General features: G+C 36.0%; 1 protein-coding gene across 5 annotated transcripts; it reads left to right on the forward strand.

Annotated features, from left to right (window-relative positions):
- The first annotated feature begins 183 nt into the window (after nt 1-183).
- COPS2 (COP9 signalosome subunit 2) lies at nt 184-23020 on the forward strand. Of its 5 annotated transcripts, none has more exons than XM_086620036.1 (13): nt 184-337; nt 9951-10064; nt 11113-11190; nt 11801-11926; nt 13300-13410; nt 13526-13603; nt 14486-14660; nt 15719-15897; nt 16046-16098; nt 18400-18497; nt 20259-20341; nt 21438-21496; nt 22266-23020. In XM_086620036.1, the coding sequence occupies exons 1-13, from the start codon at nt 284-286 to the stop codon at nt 22408-22410; spliced, it is 1353 nt and encodes a 450-aa protein (XP_086476162.1). In that variant the 5' UTR covers nt 184-283; the 3' UTR covers nt 22411-23020. The 5 variants fall into 5 exon arrangements, with proteins under 5 accessions (XP_086476162.1, XP_086476164.1, XP_086476161.1 ...); XM_086620038.1 differs by having other exon boundaries at nt 13321-13410; XM_086620035.1 differs by lacking the exon at nt 184-337 and adding an exon at nt 4839-5136.
- The last annotated feature ends 320 nt before the right edge of the window (nt 23021-23340 follow it).

Below are 23340 nucleotides of genomic sequence, written 5' to 3' on the forward strand. Positions count from 1 at the left end.
GCGGCGCCCCGCCACGGGCCGCCAGGGCGGCGGGAGGCGGGCTGCGGCCGCGGTTGCTAGGGGCCGGTTGCTAGCAGGGACAGGAAGCCGGCGGCGGTGCAGCGCGGATTGGGCTCCGTGTGCCCCCGGCCGGGGGCGGGAGGGGAGCGGGCGGCAGCGGGTTCCGGGCGGAGCGGAGCCACATTGGGCAGCGCCGCGCGGGGTTGTGGGAGAAGGGGTTGTCCCCACTGCCTCCTCCCTTTCCCGGCCCCCTTCCCCTCCTCCCGCCCGTCCTCCGGCCAAGATGTCTGACATGGAGGATGATTTCATGTGCGATGATGAAGAGGACTACGACTTGGTAGGGCGCAGGGAGGTGTGGGGGGTCAGCGGCGCGGTGCGGCGGGGGAGCCTCGCGGGAGCGGTGCCGCCTCGGCCGCGGCCGGCGCGGCGCGCCCGCCGCCCGCAGCAGCAGCCCTGCCGAGCGCTGCCCCGTGAGGGAGCACTGACAGGATGAGTTTCCCTCCCGGCGAGGAGGGGTGGTGGCAGCGAGGGGTGGGCGCTGCTTTCAGAGCAGGCCGCGCCCGGCGCCCTGCCGCCTCTCCGCGGGAAAACGGGCCGCCTTCGGCCCCGGGCGGCTAGCTAGGCCCCGGGCCGGCCCCTCGGGCCCAGCGAGCCTGGGGCCCGTCTGCCTTCCGCAGGGGTCAGGGTGAGGGGAGGGCTCCGGCGCGCTGCCTCCCCCTGCCTCCGGCCGAAGTGTCGAGTACGAAGTAAAGTCATGAAGTTGCCTGCCCTCCTGCCGGCCCGGCTGCGAGGGTGCGTGGGGGCAGGGGTCGGGTCAGTGGTGCGCGTCAAACTGCGGGAAAAGTGGAGGAAGAGAGAGGGGAGTGAGGAGGAGTAGCCGCACAGCCGGGTTTCGGTGCAACACGCCAAGGGTGTACTCATTTTTAACTTTTTGTCTTTCTAGTCCTAGTGAGCTTTTTGCTCTTGTTTGTTTGTTTTCGGATTTTTTTTTTTAATTTCAGAGTTAGGAGTTTTTCATGTTATACCTAGTCACGTTTTGACATCAAGACTGGTTCTAAGCTTTTACAGTTAAAAAAATGCTGCTTGCAGTTAGGAACAGACCTGTTTATCGGGGGTAAATTGGTAATATAATGGGATTGTTTTGATATAACGAATCTTCTTTAAATTATTGAAACCAAATATTTTACAATTAGTAAAACCATCTTGAGGTAGGTTAGTAAACTAAATAGCTGTCACGCTTGAAACAAAATGTTGTAATTCTGTTGCTGTTATCTTATTGGAGCTTGAGGGTTGTTTGGTTGGTTTTTTGCTTTTCTGAACTTTGCATAGGTTTTTAGGACAGAGACATTTTTAAGAAAAGCTGTGTACGATTGAGGCTTGAGAGTCTCTATTTCATTCATTTCAGCTAAATATGTATTTCTAGTACTGCAATTGCACTGAAAAACCCCAGACACTTGCTTCTAGAAGTCTTGCTTTCTAATTATTTGGTAATAATTGCTGCTTATGAATTCACTTAAAAGACTTGTCTGATTTTATTTGAAATAGTTTCTTGGCAGTTTTTGTTATGAGCTGTTCAGAATGGCTGGATGGCATTGGATATAGAATAAATGCATCTGGTTTTGGTTTTGAGTTTTTTAAACTCACGTAACAGGCTTGTTTGGCATGCGTTGTCATCTTAACCTTATGAGCTGCTTGTATCTGTATTCCAGGAGCTGTTAGTCTTCCACTTATGTCCCTGAGCAAATTCACAAACTTTCAGAAACAAGCTTTCTGAAGAAGATACACTGAGACTATTAAAAATATTTGTTGATCCAGTTTCTAAATCAATTTCCATTCATTTTCATTAGCACTGAAATCTGTGTCCTGATATAAAATATGGTGTTTATTTTTCCATGTGATATAATCAAAGGAATACAAAACATAGCAGAATTCATGTTGAATATCCATAACATGAGAACTGGACGTGTAGAGAAACCTTTGGAATTACATGTTGCGATTTTAAATGCATCTGTCTACATACAGATTTGAGTAAGAGTGGATCTCTAAGCTCATGGTGCGTTATGTCAGTTTTCAACAAGAATAATTGCCAGTCTAACACTTTTTCTTTTTCCTGAAGTACTTTCTTCCTCATTGGAAAAACCTTCCTGAAACTTCTTGCTTGTGGCAAATTTCAGCCCCTGACTGTAATTACTTTTCCTGGAACATTGTCATTATCATTAATTACCACTAGCCCGGACCTTTCCAAAATATAAAAGTACTGCTCATAATAATTAGGACCATGTTACTTTTTCCTTTTCAGTATGTAACTCCCATGTAAAGCATCAAATAATAATTAAGCTACATCTTTAAACAAAAGTTTTTTAATTTAATTTGGATGTATAACTGATGGAAAAAAAACCCCAGAATTTAAGAATTAAAGGTATTCCAGCTATATTAGTTTCGACATTCTTGGACTAACAAACCGTGATTTGATGTAGTTTTCAAAGGTGTTTGGGACTGTAATTGCAGTGGTCTGCAGAATTGTTTTGGAAAATATCTAAGGGTCCTGAAGACAGGGCCTGATTTCTTCCTTTCATGTTGGTATAAAGCTAGTTAAATTAAGAGAAGACTGTAAAGGGATTTATGGTTCTCAAGTTCAGTGGAAAGGCCACTGCAGAAGAGTTTGAAACAAACAAACAAAAAAAGACAAAATATTCAGGTAAGTACAGAATTAAAAACAAAAGAGCATTTGAGAGTGTTGGTGAATACATTTAAGGAATAGGAGAGGCAGAAATTACAGAAACAGTTAATGAAAGACAAAATAGCTATTTTATAAAAATACAATCTCCCAGGGTAGCTACTAGCATAAAAACGGTAGTGAAAAGAAGACTCAAAAAAGTTTTCATTTTGTCATCTTTTATTGGAAGTGATTATGGCTGTTCGGCTTTCAGTGTGCTCTTGACCTGCTGATTATGTAGAACCCGTCAGTTTAATTTCCTTAAGTATGCAAATATTTCGAAATTGAACAGAAATGTGAAGGGAGATTCTGAAAGCCCAGCTCTTCTCCATCCTCATCGTGGATTTTGGTTTAATTAGAGTAATTACTACACTGTGAAACAACTGAAGGCTACCCACTTTACAGATTATAGTTGACTGTTTCTGCTTAGTTTTTCATTGGGTTAAAAGTCAAGGTTTTGCATGTAAATGACCTCAGCAGCTCCTATAGAAGTTAGTTTTATCTGTTGGAGGTCTTGATATCAGGAGAAAAATCCATTTATATTTGTGAGTGGATGGACCTACATTCACAATTTGCTGGTAATGTACAGTGACAGCCTTGATTATAACATGGATTATTTCACTTTATGCTTCAATGAACACAATAATGTTTACTGGTCATGATGAAAACCACTGAATTTTAATTTCTGGTTTGGTACTGTTAGGTGCCTTATATGATGTCAGCCCAAGTTCTTTTTATTAATTTCAGCTTGAGGGTGGAGAGGAAGAGGGAAGGGCAATTGTAAATTCCATTTTTGTTTTCAGTCTCAGACAAAAAGCTATGTTTAGAATTGACTTTGAGACTAAACTCATCCTTTCTCCAGAAATTGAGTCTTCCAGGCACAGTGACAACACATTGACAGTTGTAATGCATCTACTTGGTTTGTTTTTTGTTTTGTTTTATTTTAAGTAAATAAGGAATTTGTCATCTTCTTATGGTCTGAAATTCAACTTTAAAATTAATCTGGGGGAAAGACAGACAAATCTGTTCGCTGAGCAACTTGCCTTTTTATGCTATGGAGTTGTATCATCTCAGTGACTTCAGTAGAAGAGCTGTAAACAGTTCCAGTGAAAAGCCAGCAGTGTGCACCCTGGTGAGATGGCTACAGGTTCATGAGGATTGGCATGGCTCAAATATTGGGATTACTGAGGGTTTCCCTTTTTGGGCTGTGTTGATATTAGGAAATAGGCAGTCTTTTTATTTCAAGCTATTGGAGAGGAAGCTTAGTAAACGTGAATTGGGTTTGCTTTTTCTTTCTAACAGGAAGAAATGTACTCCATTTAAAAATAAAATTTCTATGTGTTCCCAATCTTGATAAGAAATCTCATCAGTAGACAGGGAAATTTCCCCACAATGTATTGATGCATTTTTAATAGAGTTGAAATTTCATGCAGATACTGTCACCTCTTCCCACCTCTTTATGTTTCAGTATAGCTATCATTTAAAACAAACAAACAAACCCAAACATACATTGCAAACAAGAAAGTGATAATGCTGCAAAAACAAGCATTCAGAACTAGGGAAATAACAATCAAGTAGATCCACTTTACCTTCTTCAGTTTCTTTATGTTTAATTACATTAGTATGTGATTTTAAAAAAATTCAGCTGAGCTTCACAGAGGACATGTTATGTACTAGTTTCTGAATTAATTACTGTTTCGTATTTTATATGGATTCAGTGTGTGTCTTAATATTTTATTTTATGCATTCTCTTCAGACATATATTTAAACACAGAGTTAATATATTTGGGGCTTATTTCACTCGTTACCATAATGTCTCAAAAGGAAGTATTGAGGCAAAAAGGGTAAGAATCATTCTTTCTGTGTGAGCCCTGATGATTTTGATGCAAATTCTCTTTTTTTTGAAAATATTTAACACTGTTCAGAACAGAGCTCCCCAGAATCTGATATGCAGTTGAGTGTTAAACAGAAACAAATTAGATCCCAGTTATCCTAAAAACTAGACTCTCAGAAAAGGACGCCTCGAACTATAGGAGAGCTGTGTGACAGAGGTAGAAAGAAAAGGCACTTCTTTTTGATACTCTTTACATGTCATAATACCAGTTTTTTCTTTCTGCAGTGTCCTGTCTCTATTTCTGTGCGTCTTCCAACTTCTGCTTAAAAAAATGAAACAAAGGCAGCGCACTGTCTTTCCATGGAACTGTACTGACCCCATTGCAGATCGCTGGCTTCACAGACTTCTTATTCCTGGTGTCAGCCCCGGTGTGAGCCAGCAGGCACTAGATGACTTCCAGAGTTAGTGAGTAGGAGCAGAAGAGCAGAGAGACCTGGAATGTGAAAAAGAAAACCAGAACTCCCAATGCATGGTTGAGTGGTTGCAGACTTCTTACACAAATCACACTCTTGTTTTTACTCTCAAGGTTTGTCTCTGTTCTTTTCCTCCTTACTCTTTTGCATTCCAGTCTGATTGCTTTCTTTATATTCATGTGCCTGGATACCAGTGGCAAATGCACATAGAAACTGTTATTTGCATTTTGTCCTGGTGCCTGGGGGCCAGTGGTCCAGGAAGAGCAACTGCAAAGGAAGTTGTACTTGGCGCAGAATGGTGTTTGGTTGGTCATTTTTGGGGCCAGTGCATATGAGCTGTGTGAAAATAATGCATGTTCATTGTAGATGAAATGTTCAAGAAATTTAGCTGGAAGCTAATATTTAATATATTGAGTTATTTTCAGGGATTTTTTTTTAGTTGGCCTCATTCGGGCATTTTTGTCTTGTTTTTTAGAAAAACCTGACCAAACCAACCACTCCCCCCCCCGCCCCAAACCCACATCACTAGTGCTCTTGCAAAATATCAGATCTTCACTCCAAATCCTAGAGTTAGCAGACCTCTGAAATGCCATGGTTATGAAACAAAGTTAGCTGAAGTAAAATCAAATTTGTACCAGACCTATTGTCAGAAACAATTGCACTTCATAACAAAATAATGATTTGAGTCAGCCCAATGGCTGAAATTTGGTAAAATCACCAGCAATTGAAAATTGACAGTAATAAGTATTGTTAACAATTTCGTTGAAGGATAAATTTCTGCAGAAATAGAACTCTGTTTTGCATCTTTTGTCTGGAAAGTTATCCTGTATAGCTACTTTCCCTTTTTTTTGGGAAAGGTTTGCGAAGTAGGAGTTTGGTTCCTATACAGCTAGTGAATGATACACAGGGAAGCAAAAGTCTAAATTATCCCTCCGCCTTCAGTGTAGAGGTTAGGGGAGTGCTTTAGGCAAGAGAGGAGATGAGAAAATTGGTAACTAAACAATGGTAGTTTTTAAAAAAAAATAATTATATCTTTGGTTTTGTCCATGTTTAACTTTAGCAGATGGCACTCTAACCTGCTCGAATACCACCAATCTGCTGTTAAATGTCACTGATATAGTGTTACAGTCTCCACGTTCATGTACCGTACTCTGTCTGGGAGGAGAGGTGCCCTGCTCCAAGCGCTCGCATAATCTCTCGAGCCCACCTTGGCTAAGGCTCCTGCTGCAGTTTCTGAAACCGCAGCCGGTTTTCTTACCCTCCCATGTCGCCTGCTCCTCTGCCATAGCTCACCAGCCGCAGGATGCAACTGTGTAAGCGCTGGCCGGCCTCTTCGCTCAGCCCGGGCAGCAGCTGGCATCTTCAAGGACTCGTACGGCATAAAATGCTGAATCGCTGCAGTGAAGGGGGAAGGGGGTGCCAGGACCAGAAACGAACAGGGAGGGTCGGGGAGCACCGGATGCTCTTAACTGGCCCTTGCTGCTGAAGCAACTGCAAATGGATCCATGTCCTAGAAAGAATGATTAAAGCTGACTGGGGTGAATTGTCTTCTGTGCATGTTCATTTTAGAAGCTGAGGCTTAATGTTTTAAAGCTGTTCACTAGATGAAATGAATTTTGTGAAAACTGTAATACGTAGTGTAAAAAAGATTGGTAAATTAAATTGGTTCCTTAGTACTAATTTAACTTTATTATTTGAAAGAACTATATCCGTGGCAGAGACATCTACGTCAGAGTTTTTATGTCCATTACAGTTGAGTTAGTGTGATAGTTTTTCTTCCCCCCTAAAAGTGATGTGATGGGATTGGATTGTTTGTAACTGACTACATTTAGAACATGCAGCTTTTCAGTGGAGTAATGCTTAAATAACGTCTTAACTTTTTTTAACTACATTTTTTTAAAGCTGTATCAGGGCTTTCTAATTTAGTGAGTAATAATAAAAACCACCACTCATTTGTTTTGATCCTCTCAGGAAGGGTTTTCAAAGATGAGTTGAAAATGAGTTTCAAAAATCAGTTTCAAGTTTCAAAAACTAAATGAGTTTCAAAGATCAGTTCTGTGTACTCAGACTTCTGTTGTTTTCATTTGTACTGATAATGTTGATGTCCATTTAAAAAATATCACCAAGATCTTAATAAAAAAAGTTCTTGTGCCTGTTATTTTTTTTTATGTCAGCTGGAACTAAAGTATAGCACACAGATGCTTTTATATCTTGAAGTTATAATTAAGGATGTTCTTCACTATGCAGAATATTAGGTCTAGATGATATATTAGAGATTTTTACAGTTATGTAGGAAACCTTTTTGTAAACCTGATATTGTGCCTAAGTTTTGTGCATTTTGATTTTGGTACTGTGTTGTTTGATGCAGCAAACTTTTTACCTAAAAGGGTTGAGTTGGGAAAGTTGTTCAGGCAGGTAGCTGGGGTGTTAAAAATTAGGATGAGGAAAGGTTAGATGTTTAGTATCTGAATTTATTGTTAAAAGAATGTTTCTGCTTTTACTGGGAACGCAATGCATGGGGGTTTTTTTTAGTTTGAACTTTGAGGAGACAGCTTCACACTTTTCCTTCCTTTTGCTTTTGGCAAAAGCCGAATGTTCTCACATTCATATCATACTGCACTAAGCCATCTCTGCATCAAAAGAAGATAGTGCTGGTCCTTCTGAATTGATCAGCACTGGCATAATTAGCATTGATGCTTAAATTAAGATCTAGTATCTACATGGCTTTTTTATTTTTTTGGCTGTCTACAGATTCACATCATTATCTCATACTTAGTTTGTGGTTTTAAAGTTTTCTTCACACGCCACTAAGTCAAAATATGTCTTCTAAAGTAAGTACCTTACATTACATTTTCCAGAAGCTGGAAAGCCCAGTCTCCCTTACAGCTTTGAGTCCATATTAACATCCTAAATTTGATGTGAGGCAAATAGGCATCAAGTGAAGGAAAAATATAGCTCTGAGAACATAAAACACTAACTCTGATGCGTTTCAAAGCGATTCCATTAGAAAAAAAAATCCCTAGATTTAACACTTATTCTTTATTACATGTTAATATTATTATGAAAATAGCTTTTTGGGATATTTAAGTAGTAGTCAGAAAAATTATCTGAAAAAAGGCTTCCTGCCAGAGCAAAGATGAAAATTCAGATGTTTCTGGCTTTAGGCTAATGGAGCACATTGCTTCCTAAAAGGAACTAATTTAGTTTGCTTTCCTTTTATCTTTTCAAATAGATATTTCTGCCAAAAATATTCTCCATCGTTCAAGTTTAGGATAAACAAGACATCAGCTGATGACATGTAGCTTAAATGCTGTGTTGATAGCTTACAGCTCTCCACATCATGTGCATGTTCTTGTGGCTGCCCCATTAATGTTGGATCAATAGGGTAAATAATTAACGAAAACAAGCTAATCAAAATGAAAGTCTGCCCAGTGAAATAAGACACTTGCTTCCTGTTTTCTTTGCAGTTTTTGGTGTTAAGTTTTAAAGTTCTCTGGGAATTCAGAAAATTTTAAGTCCATTGATTCTCACTAAGTACTAATACTTTGTGTAAGTGTAAATACATACATACCTGAGCAACTTGTCTACATAAATAGAAACCCTAGCAGGGTGAAGGATAAATATTTCAAAGACCATGTTGAATAAAATTTGGGCCAACTGTGAGCTTCCATAATTAATTTTTCCAGTAAAACTTCAGAAATCCTGAACTTTGAAAGATTTGCTTGCACTGTAGGGAAGAGAGAGCTAATTTAAAACTTCTCTTTTGCTTTCTCTTTTTTTCATTCCTTCCAGTAGTTTTGAAGGAGTCCATTGATATTAGCAATATATGAATGAACAAAAGAATAAATGTGCCTGATGAGGAAGTTCAGTAAAAGAAGTAATCCCAACTTAAAGAAGGGCACCTGCCTATGCATTGTTTTATATTGTTACAAGGGAAGGTTAATCTGATGACAGTAACTTGGAGATTTAAACAGATTCTGTTACAGAGTTCATCTCCTAATAGCTAAGCAGTCTGTTGAGAGAAGCTGGCTTGAAAATCCAGAGGTGTGAAATATTTTTGACTTGTGTAAATCTCAAATTAAATTATTATTTGCTGTTTGTTGATGTTTTATAATTCAGATGTGCAACATTGTTCTTCAGCAAAAGAAGATAAAATACTTAGGTTATTTCATCAGAAAAAGCCTCAGAGTACTTTTTTCTTAAATGAAGTAATAATTGGTAGAAGTAAATTTTTCAATTTGTTTGGCGCTAGTGTACACGACGGGTAATTACTTGATTAAATTATTGTGCCTGTGCCCCATCCCACCCTCTTTGGAGTATCTTTAGCATTTTCTCAATCATCTCCTGCTTCTCAGCACAGAAGCAGCTGGTGTTATTGTCATTATTCTTCTTTTTAATTTCCTTAGACAAGTATGAATCGTTATGGCATAAAAAGGCAGATTAGAGAGAGATTCATGGAAGCATTTTATATCCTCCATTGCTGAATCATTACTTGTGTGGCAGCTCAGGCAGAGTCTTTTCTGTGGATAACAGAGTGCCTTTTAGAAGACTAGTGGCCGGCATGTTCTCTTCCCCATACAGAAGAGACATATGCTATTAGGCATCTGTCCTTAAGCACCAAAATTGGCAGAATTTTAATCATACAGTGTGTACTTGTCATAAAGGCAAAGTCAGTAGAGCTATGACTTCATTAGTGCAGAAAGAAATGTGTTGACAGGCAAGTGTTGGTGGATGGTGAGGGTGGCCTAGTGATGGGAGAGAGATGAAATCATCGTAAGAGTCCACACCTGTTACATGTTGTAAACGTGAAGACTTTCTGCTAATATACAGCGTTCCATGTCAGTTTGAGCAATATGTCATACTGTATTTTACCCGTTTTCAGCAGAATATTATATGTTTCAAACCTTTCTTTTTCTGTAAAATATAGGAATATTCTGAGGACAGCAATTCTGAACCAAACGTGGATCTGGAAAACCAATACTACAATTCCAAAGCTTTGAAGGAAGATGATCCCAAAGCGGCTTTAAGCAGTTTTCAGAAGGTTTTCTGTCTTTATATTCTATCTCTTATTTTTATATTAATTCACATTTTAAAATATTTGCTTGCCATTTGAGTTATTTTCTGGAATCTTAAGAGCAATGTTTATATTTTAACTTAATGTGCTAAGTTTATCATTGGACAACTTAGACTCTTGGCTGGACCGCCTTTCAGGATTCATTCGTAGGGAGTATAAATAGGACACAGAGTAGTCCTATTTTATTGCAGAACTGAGTTTTTAATCTTCAGAATTTACTAAGTTGATTAAACAGTCTTAAGTGTGTCAACTATAGAAGCCAGATCCATTCATTTTTTTAAATGAAACGGCGTTTTCCCCAGTGTCTAATGTAATGTATTACATTTGGTTTGCTATCTGATTCCAAAGCTTTAAATGTATAAATACTGAGTGATGCAGAGTTTCTTCCCTTCATGTCAGTATTAAATTTTAAATGTTTGCACACTGCCACCAATAAGCAATATGTTAGATGTAACTTTTTAAAGAAAAAACAGATTTTTGCATCTCTTGGCTTATTTATAGTGTGTAACAGTATTATATATATTACTTACAAAAAACATTCCAGAATTTTTACTTACAAAGCATTCCCTTAACTATGCTACATTAAAGCCTTTCTGACGTGAAGAAAGTATAGTAATTCAGAAATGTGAATTTTTGACTAATGTTGTCAAGGGGTGGGTTGAGTCAGTTTTGCAGAGAGTGTTACAACTTTTTTGTGTATATGTATTTATGGAGTGGCATTAAATTTTAGTTTGGTGTTAGACAACAACAGCAACAAATCTCTAAATAGCAGTTCACCCTCCCTACATAAGCTAAGCTATGAAATCTAATAAGAATCCTACCACTTACTCACTTTCTCAAGAATATCAGGGAAGAGTAAAATGGAAGAACAGGGTAGAGTGAAACATTACTTGGTAAGGAACAGAGGAGGGGAGAAAAGGCATATATGGGATATGTGTGTTTTAAACAAGATGCAAATCAATTTAAGTTTGAATAAAGCTTTTGTAAACATTGTTTAAAAATTATTCTATTTCAGGTTTTGGAGCTCGAAGGTGAAAAAGGAGAATGGGGATTCAAAGCTCTGAAACAGATGATTAAGATAAACTTTAAATTGGTAGGAATTACAGCTATCACTTGAGAGTAAATGGCATAAATACGTATTTGATCCAGAGATCTTAAGTTATTATTCTAATTTATGGCTATGACAACTAAATCTGCCAGAACTTGTCTTTTGTGGCATTTAATGAAAGGCTACTACAGACATGGCAGGGAAATTATGTAGTGGTTGCAAGTCAAAGGCAAAATGGATGCAAAATAGCTGCTGTAGTCATCTGATACTCTGAAAGTTTGAAGCTCAGTCCTTGCTATCCTAAGGTATCATACCATTGAATCCGATAATGTTTTACATATGTGTGTTTCACCAGAACAAATCAGTGAAAAATTTGTGTGCTGCATATGCAACCATTCCAAATAGTTGTATAGCCAACACTGTTTTCTTCGTTGAGATAAATATTTTAAATATCTATTCTGTGCAGTCTTGCTGAAGTTATTCCTGATTCTGCTGCTTATGAATAAAGTGGTGATGGAAGAATTCCTAATAGCAACCACTACTGCATAGCCTTTCTGTTATGCTTTCTTTTCTGTATGTGTATTTGCAAGATATAACTAACTCAGTTTTTAATCATTAAAACAAAAATTATAACGTAACTTTGTTTTTCTTTTAGACTAACTTTCCTGAAATGATGAACAGATATAAACAGCTATTGACCTACATACGGAGTGCAGTTACAAGAAATTACTCTGAAAAATCCATCAATTCTATTCTTGATTATATCTCTACTTCCAAGCAGGTTAGATCATCAGTTCTTTCATCTTCATGGTTTTCCTTTTTGCGTTTTTAACTGTGGATTTTTTTGTGTATGGTACCCTTTTGATTTCAGGTTTTTTTTTATCTTAATAGAGAACATTTGCAGTATTAATTTGTTGTCATATGTTAAAATATATTTCCCACATTTAATGGATTCTATCAACACACATAACTTTTCACAAACTTTTCTTTTTTTTGGCAATATTTACCTGGTATTTCTATGCTATAAGTAAAGTAAATTTTTATATTTTTTTTTTTAAGCATGGAAGCTATACATTTTAAGTGCCTTCTCAAATAAAATTTGTAATTAAACAGTGTGGTTTTTTGGAAGGTGGGGGGGAACCTTTGGAAAACTTTGCAGTGAAGTGTGGGTGTTAAATACTGCCTATCTTTGAATGTACTGTGCAAGCTAGGTACATGTTCATAGATACACAGCCCAGCTCATTTTCTTTTGTGTTGTTTGAAGCTTTACAGAGAGTAGAAAGCTCCCCTAACTGACTACCTGGAAGTAGCACCTGCATATGGAGGATCACTGGTCTTTGGTGATGACTCCTCTGTCATTATCACAAGCCTTCCTGCCCTGGCACTCATAGGAAATGAATTGTTAATAGTTGAGTGATGGTTTACTCTTAAGGTCTAAAGGACTGTCTTAGACTATGTCTTGTTGGCAGAGGTCAGTATGTTTGGTCTAAATGCAACTGGAGCCATACCTGGAGGGACAACCTGGAAATCTTAACTTGATGTATAGCCACCGATCTGTTATCCCCAAAAGAACAATGGCCTAAACAATACTAATGCATTCTCTGTAGAACCTTTGTTAAAGGTCACACTCAGCACTTTGATTTCCATTTTGGATGTTGTACTTTTGGTTTTTATGCAAAGAAATGGTTTGATGCGCTCAAGAGCTTTCTTTCATGCAGCATTGGTAGTATGGAAAGGAGAAAGCATCTTTTCCTTCGACCATTTCTCTCTCTTTGTAAATCATAATTTCTTTTTGATATGTAAATTATTTTTTTCTTTTAAGTAGGAGCAGTGTTGCCTGTGTTTGTCTTGTTACACAACATAAGAATTTTATTACTTGGTTATATAAGATGGGCTTGTGTAAAGTGGCTTTCATTTTTCTCTAGCATGATAGATGGTTGCAAATCTTAAAATGTGAATACTTTTTAATCATATCTATTTCCTATAAGAAAAGCAAGTATACTTAGTCTTGTTACTTTAGAAGCTCTGTACAATTTAAAAGCAGACATTGAATAAAATGCAGATACCTTTCTTATTTTGAAGTTCAAGCATGCACTTGTAGTTTGTTCAGATTGACTTTATTAACAGGTACAAATTTGCTGTTTACAATTATAGAATTCTGATTTTTTATGTCAGATGGATTTGCTTCAGGAATTCTATGAAACAACACTTGAAGCTCTGAAAGATGCTAAGAATGATAGATTGTGGTTTAAGACAAACACAAAGGTAAAATATATAACTGTTTTTTTACTTTTGTTTGTGATACCTTCAGCTAACTCTTATAAATTATAATTGTGAACTCTTAAAAGACCTTAAGACTTCAACTTTTTTCTCATTACAGCTTGGCAAATTATATTTAGAACGAGAGGAATATGGAAAGTTACAAAAGATTTTGCGTCAGCTGCATCAGTCATGCCAGGTACCTTTATATTCTAAATCACTGTAGCTTAGTAAACAACATTGATTTTTTTTTTTTAATTTTTTTTTACATCTGTTGTTGGCCTTTGAGGCATGTTGCTGAGCTTCAGTACAGAGGGAAGAAGTATTATTTAATTGTTGCCCTGCTTTAATTTGTTGCCCGTTTGATAATGTGAACAAAAAATGATGTCTTTTATTCCTTGATTAAAGATTATTTTAAAAAAAATTATTCACAACTGCTGATTAAGTTTCCTTTTAGTCAGGTGCAAGGATGAGAAGCATATATGAATAATGCATAATGCATAGACATTTATTTTAAAATATAGTGAAGATTCCAAGTGAGCTTTACTCAAAACTGAAAGTACAGTTGTTACTTTATTATTTAGAAGGGGGAAGGCGGGGGGAATAAATCAGCCATACAGCCTGCTGTGTTTGCTGTGCTTGTTTGTGTCCTCCTTGCTTCTTCCATCATGGAAAATGGGATACAAATATCTGGGAAATGGTTCTGTTATAGGCAATGGAAGAGTTGTATGTATTTTTTATATATATATATATGTGTGTGTGTGCATGTGTGTCAGTCATTGCATTTATATACTGAGAGTGTGGTTTACGGAAAGTGGAAAAGAATGAAGGGCAAAGTTCTGAGGAAAGCATTTAATCAAACAAAAATACTGACTTTTTAAATAAAGGGCTTCAAAATTTGGCCTGTGATAAGTTCTTTGAGTATTGTGTTGTGTGTAAGTTAAAACTTAATTTTGATATAAGAATATCCTTATTTCTGACAGGAAATTACTGAGAGTATTTGGTAATATTTTTTTTTACTAGTATAAAACTGAAATCACTGTTCTCTTAAAATTTGACAGTATTTATTAATTTATTCTAGACTGATGATGGGGAAGACGATCTAAAAAAAGGTACTCAACTATTGGAAATCTATGCTTTGGAAATTCAAATGTATACAGCACAGAAAAATAACAAAAAACTTAAAGCACTATATGAACAGTCATTGCACATCAAGTCAGCCATTCCTCATCCACTAATCATGGGAGTCATCAGAGGCAAGTTAATCTTGAATTTTTGATTTAACTTCCGTTGCATAGTTTAGTTTTATGAAAATCTGGTAATTAATGCTTTTCCAGTTCTGATTATAAAGACGAGGATCCTGTAGATTCAGAGGCAGACAAACTATGTGAATAAAGGACTACAAATGCAGTGGCTACTCATCAGTTAATGTTTGCCTCCTGTAGGGCTTCAGCTCTGCTGTTCTGGGGCCTAAGTGCTACATGCACTTGTCAGAAGGGCAGGACAGTTGGCTACATACAGCGTAGGAGAGAAGCATCAGAAAAACAAGAGGAAGACTTGAGCTGTTTGGCAGCATGGCAGGCAACAAAGGATAAATGCAGAGGCATTTGCAAAGGATAAAAACAAAGGCTCAACGGGACTGCTAGCGGAAGTGACTGCTGTTTCTGCAATCCCCTTTGTAAATTGTAAATTCGTGCTCACTAAAGTTCATCAGGAACCGAAGGGCTTTAAGATGTGTTTGAAAATATTATTTATTATCCATAATGCTGAATTATAGTGGAAACATGCTGTGTGTCTTGGAAAAAAAACTTTCTTCAGAATACTGTTGTGCCTTCCCTCTTCCCCTGGTGTGGGCACTTGCGTAGACAATCAGGCAGCAGTGGGTACTTCAGAAATAAAAGGAAATAGAGAGTTTTTCTCAATTTTTCTGTCTGGTTTTGCTCAACAGATAGGGAAAATTTGATAAATACAGGAAGTCTATTGCCTTTGAAATGGAGATAAATTCTATTTCAGTTTTTACAGTATTTTAACAGAAGGTTAAAATAATTATTGGCTGTGAGGATTAATGTTCTCTTAGATTTATCGTGTGGGTCGGGTTCTGTTTTTTCTTCTTTGGAATGAGTTTATTCAAATGGCAATGCTGTATGTGAAGGCTCTAATGCTTTTTTTTCCTAGCAATTTCAGAGAATGAAAAGACTCCTGAAAATATTTCAGTAATCTATTTAGAAATAGCGTGGAACTTCTGAGTACAATTATTGTAGTCAGCAACAAGCACACAGTGTTCTTTTTCTCTTCATCTGTGTTTTCTTTTCAGAATGTGGAGGCAAAATGCACTTAAGAGAAGGAGAGTTTGAAAAGGCACATACTGATTTTTTTGAAGCATTCAAGAATTACGATGAATCAGGGAGCCCCAGAAGAACTACTTGCTTAAAATACTTGGTCTTAGCAAACATGCTTATGAAATCTGGAATAAATCCATTTGACTCTCAGGAGGTATTTTTTTCTTTTTTTTTCTTTTTTTTTTCTTTTTTTTTTTTTCTCCCTCCCTTTTCTGAATTGATAGAGAAATTACCTGAAAGACAAAAATGGAAAAAAATATTTAATATCTAAACTTGCATATTGTGCTTTTTGTTCCGTGTAGGCTAAACCATACAAAAATGATCCAGAGATTCTAGCAATGACAAATTTAGTAAGGTAAGATTTTAATTTTTCTGGAGAAGAGAACAAAATATAAAAACATGTAGTGTCTAAACCAGAAGTTGAACATTTCTAGAGATGGCTTTTCTCTGCACAGCTGACAGTTATTTTGTAAATATCAGGGAAATATTTGTAGACTGTTTTTCTTAAGAGACTTTTATTTACTATGACATGCCAAAGTATCTATGCTATACCAGGTAGGGGTACAGAAACATGCCGTTGTCTTCTACTATGCTGAATTTCTTAGGCAGCGGCAAGAACCTTATTTCGTCCCTTAAATAAAATTGTCCCACCTTGTACTGCAACGAGTCTTTAGGGTTTGGCTGATTATATATGAGAAACTGAGATGGTTGACATTCTATACCAAAGCCAATAGAATACTTGGATGCATGGATATGTCATGATTGCTAAACGAGTACGAAACTGAACTCTCAAGTGATCTTCTCTATCCTTCAAACATATGCAAAAATCAAAAGAAGGCTTCATTACCTCTTAGAGGCAACTGTAATGTGAGAACTTTTAGTGTATTAAGATTATCTGGCAAAATAAATTGAACTGAGGCAGTTTTTGTATACTGTGCTTTGAAGCTAATCTATTCCGTCCACTCTATCCTGCCTTTGCTTTACCAAGTAAAATAAAATTAGCAATGCATTGGAAAACTTTTCCCAGCTTTTCACTGTGTAAGAAGTAATGCCTGCTCGCATTTTGAAATACACAGTTGATCTCATGTTGGAACAAACTTTGCTCTGATACCACTATGGTGCTGCATCATTGTAAGCATACAAATTGTTGCTGAAAGTGAGGTTGTTCATCCGTTATTGACATAATGATGAATAAATGATTTGGCAGTTTAGTAAGGGACTGTTTCCAATAATTCCACTTAAGACAAGTCTTTTCTACTTCACAGTCATAGTTTCATGTGAATTCAAGGCAGAAGGAACTCCAGATGGCCTTATCCAATCTGATTTTATTCCCATTCCTAATTTATATCTTTTATCTTGACATTTGAGTGTAAATGCTTCTTTAAAGTTAATAATGCAATTAAAACAGAGTAGATAAGAAATATGCAGAAGATAAAATCAATTCCAAAGGTTACAATTATGTTTTTAATTCTTCCTATACATTAGGAACTTGAATGTTTTACATATGATAAAAATAAACTTCTGGAATAAACAATAAAATATACTTAACTGAAATTCCTTTTAATTATGAAGTAAAATTGACTGGTTTCATGTGATACAGTCCATTCTGCTTGTATAACTCCATTTATAAACTCCTCAAGTTTCACTTTAAATTTAGCAGATCTTTTTCTTGCTGATTTTACTGATAATAAAGGATGACTTTTTTTGGACCAGTTTTATAAACAATTTGAAAATGTAGAGAGACTATGAAGGAAAAAGAGATGGGTTTAAAGTGTTTGGTGTTAGTATTAAACAGAATTTGAAAGCAAGTATTTAACACTTTTGTCTTTCAGGTTAAATATTGATGGCCTGTAGCTTAATGTAACTAAATTACTGTGTAAATTTGCTTAGTTAGTAGATAGTCTCTATTACAGCTGACGGTTCTGTAAGAAAAGATGATAGATTTGAATTGTCAAACCATTATATTTCAAGAAAAAGGTCTTGTTTTAGTGGCTTACCTTTTAAATGATGCTGTGTGCCACTACTGAACAACAGGTGTCTAAACCACCTTCTTTTTGTAATCCTTTCTCAGATAACAAGATTGACTGGTTAAATTATATATATATATACTAAAAATAAGCTATAAATAAAAATATAAAAAGTAATATTAGGCCAGAACTACTGATGATTAATCATAGAAATCAAGATTTCTTTCATCTTCTAGTATTTTTAGAATTCGGCTTAAGAAGGGCATTGTAGAAGCAGCAACAGCCCTCTAGACTCTTTTTAGCTCTTATTTGTTCCATGAAGTATGGCTTCATGAAGCCAAAATTCAAGTAACGATACTTTTAAAAATTGGCTATTTTTAGGGTCTAGGCTTTTTAAATAATAACTTATTAAAGTACAAAAGTTTTGAAACTAGAGTGCACTTATGGAATAATTAAATGTTCATAGTAAACTTTTGTACATGCTACTAAAATTGAAATAGGACAAAGGTCATTTCTTTTGCATCTCATCTTGAAATAGTTTTCCCTTATAAAGGTTCTGAATATAGTTATTTGTCACCAAGACTTAATATAGGTTTTTTTTAGAAGAAAAAAAGTTTTTTGTAGAACACAGTCTTAGGAGTCTGTTTAAATTTTAAAAATAATAATTCAGTCTCTTGTTTTTTCTGAAGTGCCTATCAGAATAACGACATCACTGAATTTGAGAAGATTCTGAAAACAAATCATAGCAACATCATGGACGATCCCTTCATAAGGGAGCACATTGAAGGTATTTTTGCAGACTACTTTAATCCTTTTTGTTTTCACTACTTGGTAAGCTGCTTCCTCCCCACCCCCCTCCGGTTTATTTTTCTATTTTTCTTCTTGGCAGAATTAGAGTTCTTTGTAATAACTTGTGGATGATTCCTTTACTGTTTCTAAGTTCTTTAGAAGTTGGTCGAGGCCAACATGCATCCAGGTTCTAGAAAGAACGAATATTCTAAGATAATATCTACATGTTAGGTGCTGAATGTTTTGAGTGGTGTGGGTTTTTTTTTCCATTGGAAGGATTAAATGAGGGCAACCCTTACTTGTAAAGGTTGTTTGTGTCAGTCTCAACAGTTAGATGTTTGCTAGTTAATAAGAGTAATTTTCTGCTTCAGATTAAAGACAATCTGTAGACAAGGTAATGAAGGTTGCATTAATAAATGTGTAGTAATAAAATATGGAACAATATACATAATTATAATGTATATGTTGAAAACAAGGTTTGAATAGACAGTACCTATAGGGGAATACACTAACACATGTCCTTCCATTCCATTAACATGACAAAATGAAGTTACCCCCTGCATTTGTCATGTAGCTGAGAACTTAAAAGCCTCTTCACTTGAAAATAGCGTCCAGTTTTTCAGGTAACTACTGTTTCCATCAAGAGTAGGGCTTACAGTGGCATTGGAAGATCATTGAGAGGGATAGTTACGGGAAAGAAAAGAGTTAAATCCAGAGACCTGGTTTTCTTACACTTCTTGTTTGTAAAAGAGAACATGGCAAACAGCAGGGGAAACTAAATATAACCTCTCTAGTGCTGTTACATGTCGACTACTGGTAAGCTTCAAAGTCTTGCAGGGATGCTCTGTAAGAGCAGAGAGGTGGATGCTTAAGGAAGAAAGTATGACAGAACTGGAAAGCAGGAGAAGGAGGACAGTTCAATCAAACGATTGAAAAAAATTTGACTTTCAGCCCTTCTATGATATCCAGGGGGAAAAAAGACATTCTCATCTTTTTCACTCTGTAGTGATACAGAATGTGTGTTCGTGGTTATAATGTTTACATACCTTGCCTCACTGCTTTAATCTAAGTTTTATTGAGATACATAATCTGGTCTTCATTATTATTTTTCATTATATAAACAGTCCTTGTGTAACTAGTTAGGTAAAAATATATCTAGCTGTTTTTCTGTTAATTTACAATTATAATTTATGCTTTCATTTTACCCAAATTTTCTTTAATGATGTAAAAATTTCTTAAATAATGGCTCCGCTATCTTATCTAAGCAAAAACAAGCACTTTATTCAAATTCTGTTTTATACTTCTTCAGTTCCTCATCATAATTATGCCATTAGGTCCTGATCTTTTAACTTAAAATGTGAATATTCCTCATGAAGTTAAATGCTTGCAGACTTAAGTTTCAGAGCCCTAAGAACACCTCTTTTTGCTTTTGTACAAGGCAACCACTTTAGCCATAAATTAAGAGGAGCAGGCATACCATGCAATAATCTCTATGACTTATCCAGTTAATTTGAATAATTTAAATTTTTACCAGAGAATATATTGTTTCATACTGTTTAAACAGTTTTCAACTCTATCTGTCCATCTTCAGTGATACATACTGCGTGGGTCCCTGGAAAAAGAGGGTCCCTTTATTTTGCTGTGGTTCCCACCTCAATGAAAAGCTCATGGTATTTAGAATATCTTTCTATATGGAGCTGGATTGCATCTTTATTTCAGTACTGTTGTTTTTACAATATTTTTTATTCTTATCTTACAGAGCTTTTGCGAAACATCAGAACACAAGTGCTTATAAAATTAATTAAGCCTTACACAAGAATACATATCCCTTTTATTTCTAAGGTATGTGTCAGTGGAGCCTTGCATTTGCTGAAGTAAATAATTATTGTGAATAAAAGCTCTTAAATGAATACAGTGCTTCCAGAAATAGAACATGTAAAATATAACCTAAACCATAAAGTAGTACTGATGAACTGCTGGCAGCTTTGCAGTGCGAAAATGTAAATTTCAAGTGTCGTCCCAATGTTTTTTATAATATGTACTATGATATACTTCTAAAATATTCAATTACCATGATCTACTTGGTGTAGAAAAGGACTTTCCTGAAGAGAAATTTAAAAGTGAAAGTTTTATAATTCAAGATATAAATATGAATGTAAATTTTTATGAACATAAAAATCCAAATTTTAATTCCTTTTGTTCAAAAGATATTTTCAAATGTCTGTGTTGTACGGGTTACAGAACTATGGTAACAGAACAAACCAACTATTATACTAGAATCACTGATTTCATTCCCTACTCTGGAAAGAATAAAATCACAACCCAATGACAATAAATTACTATTTCCATCTCCTGTAAGTCTGTGATTTTTCTTGCAAAAATTCACAGCATTCCAAAATAAATCATGAAGTATTAGAGGTGTCTATTTTATGCTTAAATTCTCTTTAGGTCTCTTTGCTTCCTTTTTTTAAACTAGCCTTAACATTTGTAGAACTTTTTTGAACCAGAAGATCGGAAGATGCAATTAGCCCTCAAGATGGTTTTGAGTACAGACCCATTCTTTTCTGATAATTATTGTCTTATTTTATTTCCTGGGGTTCTTTCGAGGTAGTGTGGTGGGGGTTTTTTGGTGGATTGTTTTTCGTTTGTGGGGTTTGGTTTTTTTTTTTGGTAAGTCAGCAAAGGAACTAATTTCTGAAACTTCCAGAAAGCTAATTTTGCTTTAACATTTTCAGCCTTATTTGAGGGATTACCGATCTCTTGATCATTGGCTACATATACTTTTGGTGGAATTCTTTTCCTTGAACATCATTATTGAATTGTACTTTTGAACAGTAAGAAACAGACGAAACCAAATTCTGTACATGAAAATAAAGATGGGAAGAATTTAATGTTGCAAAACAGAGTAGCAGCATAATGAATTTTCTTTTTCTTGTAGGAGTTAAACATAGATGTAGCTGATGTGGAAAGCTTGCTTGTGCAGTGCATATTGGATAAGTATGTACTTTATTTTTGATTTCTGATCTTTGATTACTTTAAAATAATCAAAGTATACAAGAAGCAGCAAAAAATATTTTTGTGCATTGTGACGATTGATTCTAGAACCAAAAGGTAATGATGCTGACTTTGTATTTGCTTGGCTTATGAGAAGTGTATTTGTAAGATGTGAGCCAATAAAATTATACAGGGAGACTGAATGGCATGTTTTTAATTTGATTTTGAAATATGTAATAAATTACTCAAATTATTATGAAATTATGAAAAATTTTCTTCTTCGTAATTGTTACTTATGTATATTTTTGAGTATGTTTTCAAGTCGACAATGTAGTCTGCTCTCCTTGAATGGAAAAACTTAAATACAGTTTGTAAAATCTTTTTTTGGAGAGTAACTTGTTTTATCTACTAGGAAAATATAATCCATACATGGGTTTATATTTTAATTCATTTTTACATAAATCTCCATTTTTCATGGTTCCTTGACTTTCAAGAACGGTTTACCTCATATGGCTTCAGGCTTTATGTGTGGGTCATAGCTAGGCAGATAAAATAGGCATTGCCCAATCAATTAGCTCATTCGATTTCCAGTCATGATGACAAGTAAATAGGTGCTACTGCCTGGGACAGTATCTTCTAAAAGTGCTGAATTCTGAAATGGACTTTGTGTCTCTCTTGCGTAAGAAGACCTCTTATTTTATCTTTGATTTATTGTTAGCTCGTACTTCCATGTGCATTAACAATTTATAGTTATGTATTTATTTACTTCTAGCACTATACATGGCCGAATTGATCAAGTCAACCAGCTCCTAGAACTGGATCATCAGAAGAGAGGTGGTGCACGGTATACCGCATTAGATAAATGGACCAACCAACTAAATTCTCTCAACCAGGCTGTAGTCAGCAAGCTGGCCTAACAGAAAACAAGCTTTGACAAACGTACTTCAGGCAACAGTGCGGTGATGTAAACCTTAAAAGAACTGGGAATGGCAAAACTACTGTCGGTTGGTGTGCCCTGAAATTATTGGAGTTATGGCAGAAGTGCTTTTTTGATCAGCTGGTTTGTGTTTTGCTGCTGCATTTATCCCAAGAAAAAAAACAGCTTTAATCTCCAGAAGAAAACCAAAATGCCACGGGATTTATGCTGTATCGACATCTTGCCCTAAACATACAACATCCTAGTAATTTGTCAAAGGGCGATTAATAACCAGAGAGAAGATTTTTGTCATGATTTTAAATACACTGACACGTTACTGTTGGTTAAATTTAAACTTGTTTTACCTGCAGAAATTCTCTCACAGAAATAACCTGCAATAACTTGAAATGCATACCCTTTTGAACACTTCCTTTTCTCATGTATAAATTGAAATGTTTGCTGCATTTTGCAAAATGTCAGTTCTCCAAAAATGTGTCCGTATATTTCTGTACCTGCAGTGTAGTAAAGGTTTAGAAGAAACCCCATAATTATAGTGGCATACTGTCACTTAGGTTTCAAGCAGCAAAATAAACAGTGCAGTTCAGAAATTGTACAGTTTGGTTCTTGATGTGCTTTCATTATACTTGATTCTTACTTTTGTTATTTTTAAAAGGAAATAGGTATTACTTCATGCTCACTTCATTTATGAAGGACAATATGGAGATTTTAAGTCTAAACCTTGGTATGTGTGCTGTTGGTTTTTCTTTTTTTTTTTTCTGCCCCCCTTGAAATAGTTAAATGTAAATACTCAAGAGTTTAAAAGCTGACATTTAGCAGTCTTGCTAAATGACTTTGGTCTTGCAAGATACCAAGCTATTATCAGTCCTGTCTAGTTGATGTTGGTGGGTATTTGGCATGTCTCAGGAATATG

This window comes from Tauraco erythrolophus, chromosome 14 (assembly GCF_009769465.1).
Source record: "Tauraco erythrolophus isolate bTauEry1 chromosome 14, bTauEry1.pri, whole genome shotgun sequence".
NCBI classification, from domain to species: domain Eukaryota; kingdom Metazoa; phylum Chordata; class Aves; order Musophagiformes; family Musophagidae; genus Tauraco; species Tauraco erythrolophus.

Coding starts and splice junctions, on each gene's coding strand:
- COPS2 (XM_086620035.1), top strand. CDS start 5,080: ATGGTTGAGTGGTTGCAGACTTCTTACACAAATCACACTCTTGTTTTT. Junction 15,898..16,045: donor ATCCATTTGACTCTCAGGAG/GTATTTTTTTCT, acceptor TGTTCCGTGTAG/GCTAAACCATACAAAAATGA. Junction 21,497..22,265: donor GTGCAGTGCATATTGGATAA/GTATGTACTTTA, acceptor ATTTACTTCTAG/CACTATACATGGCCGAATTG.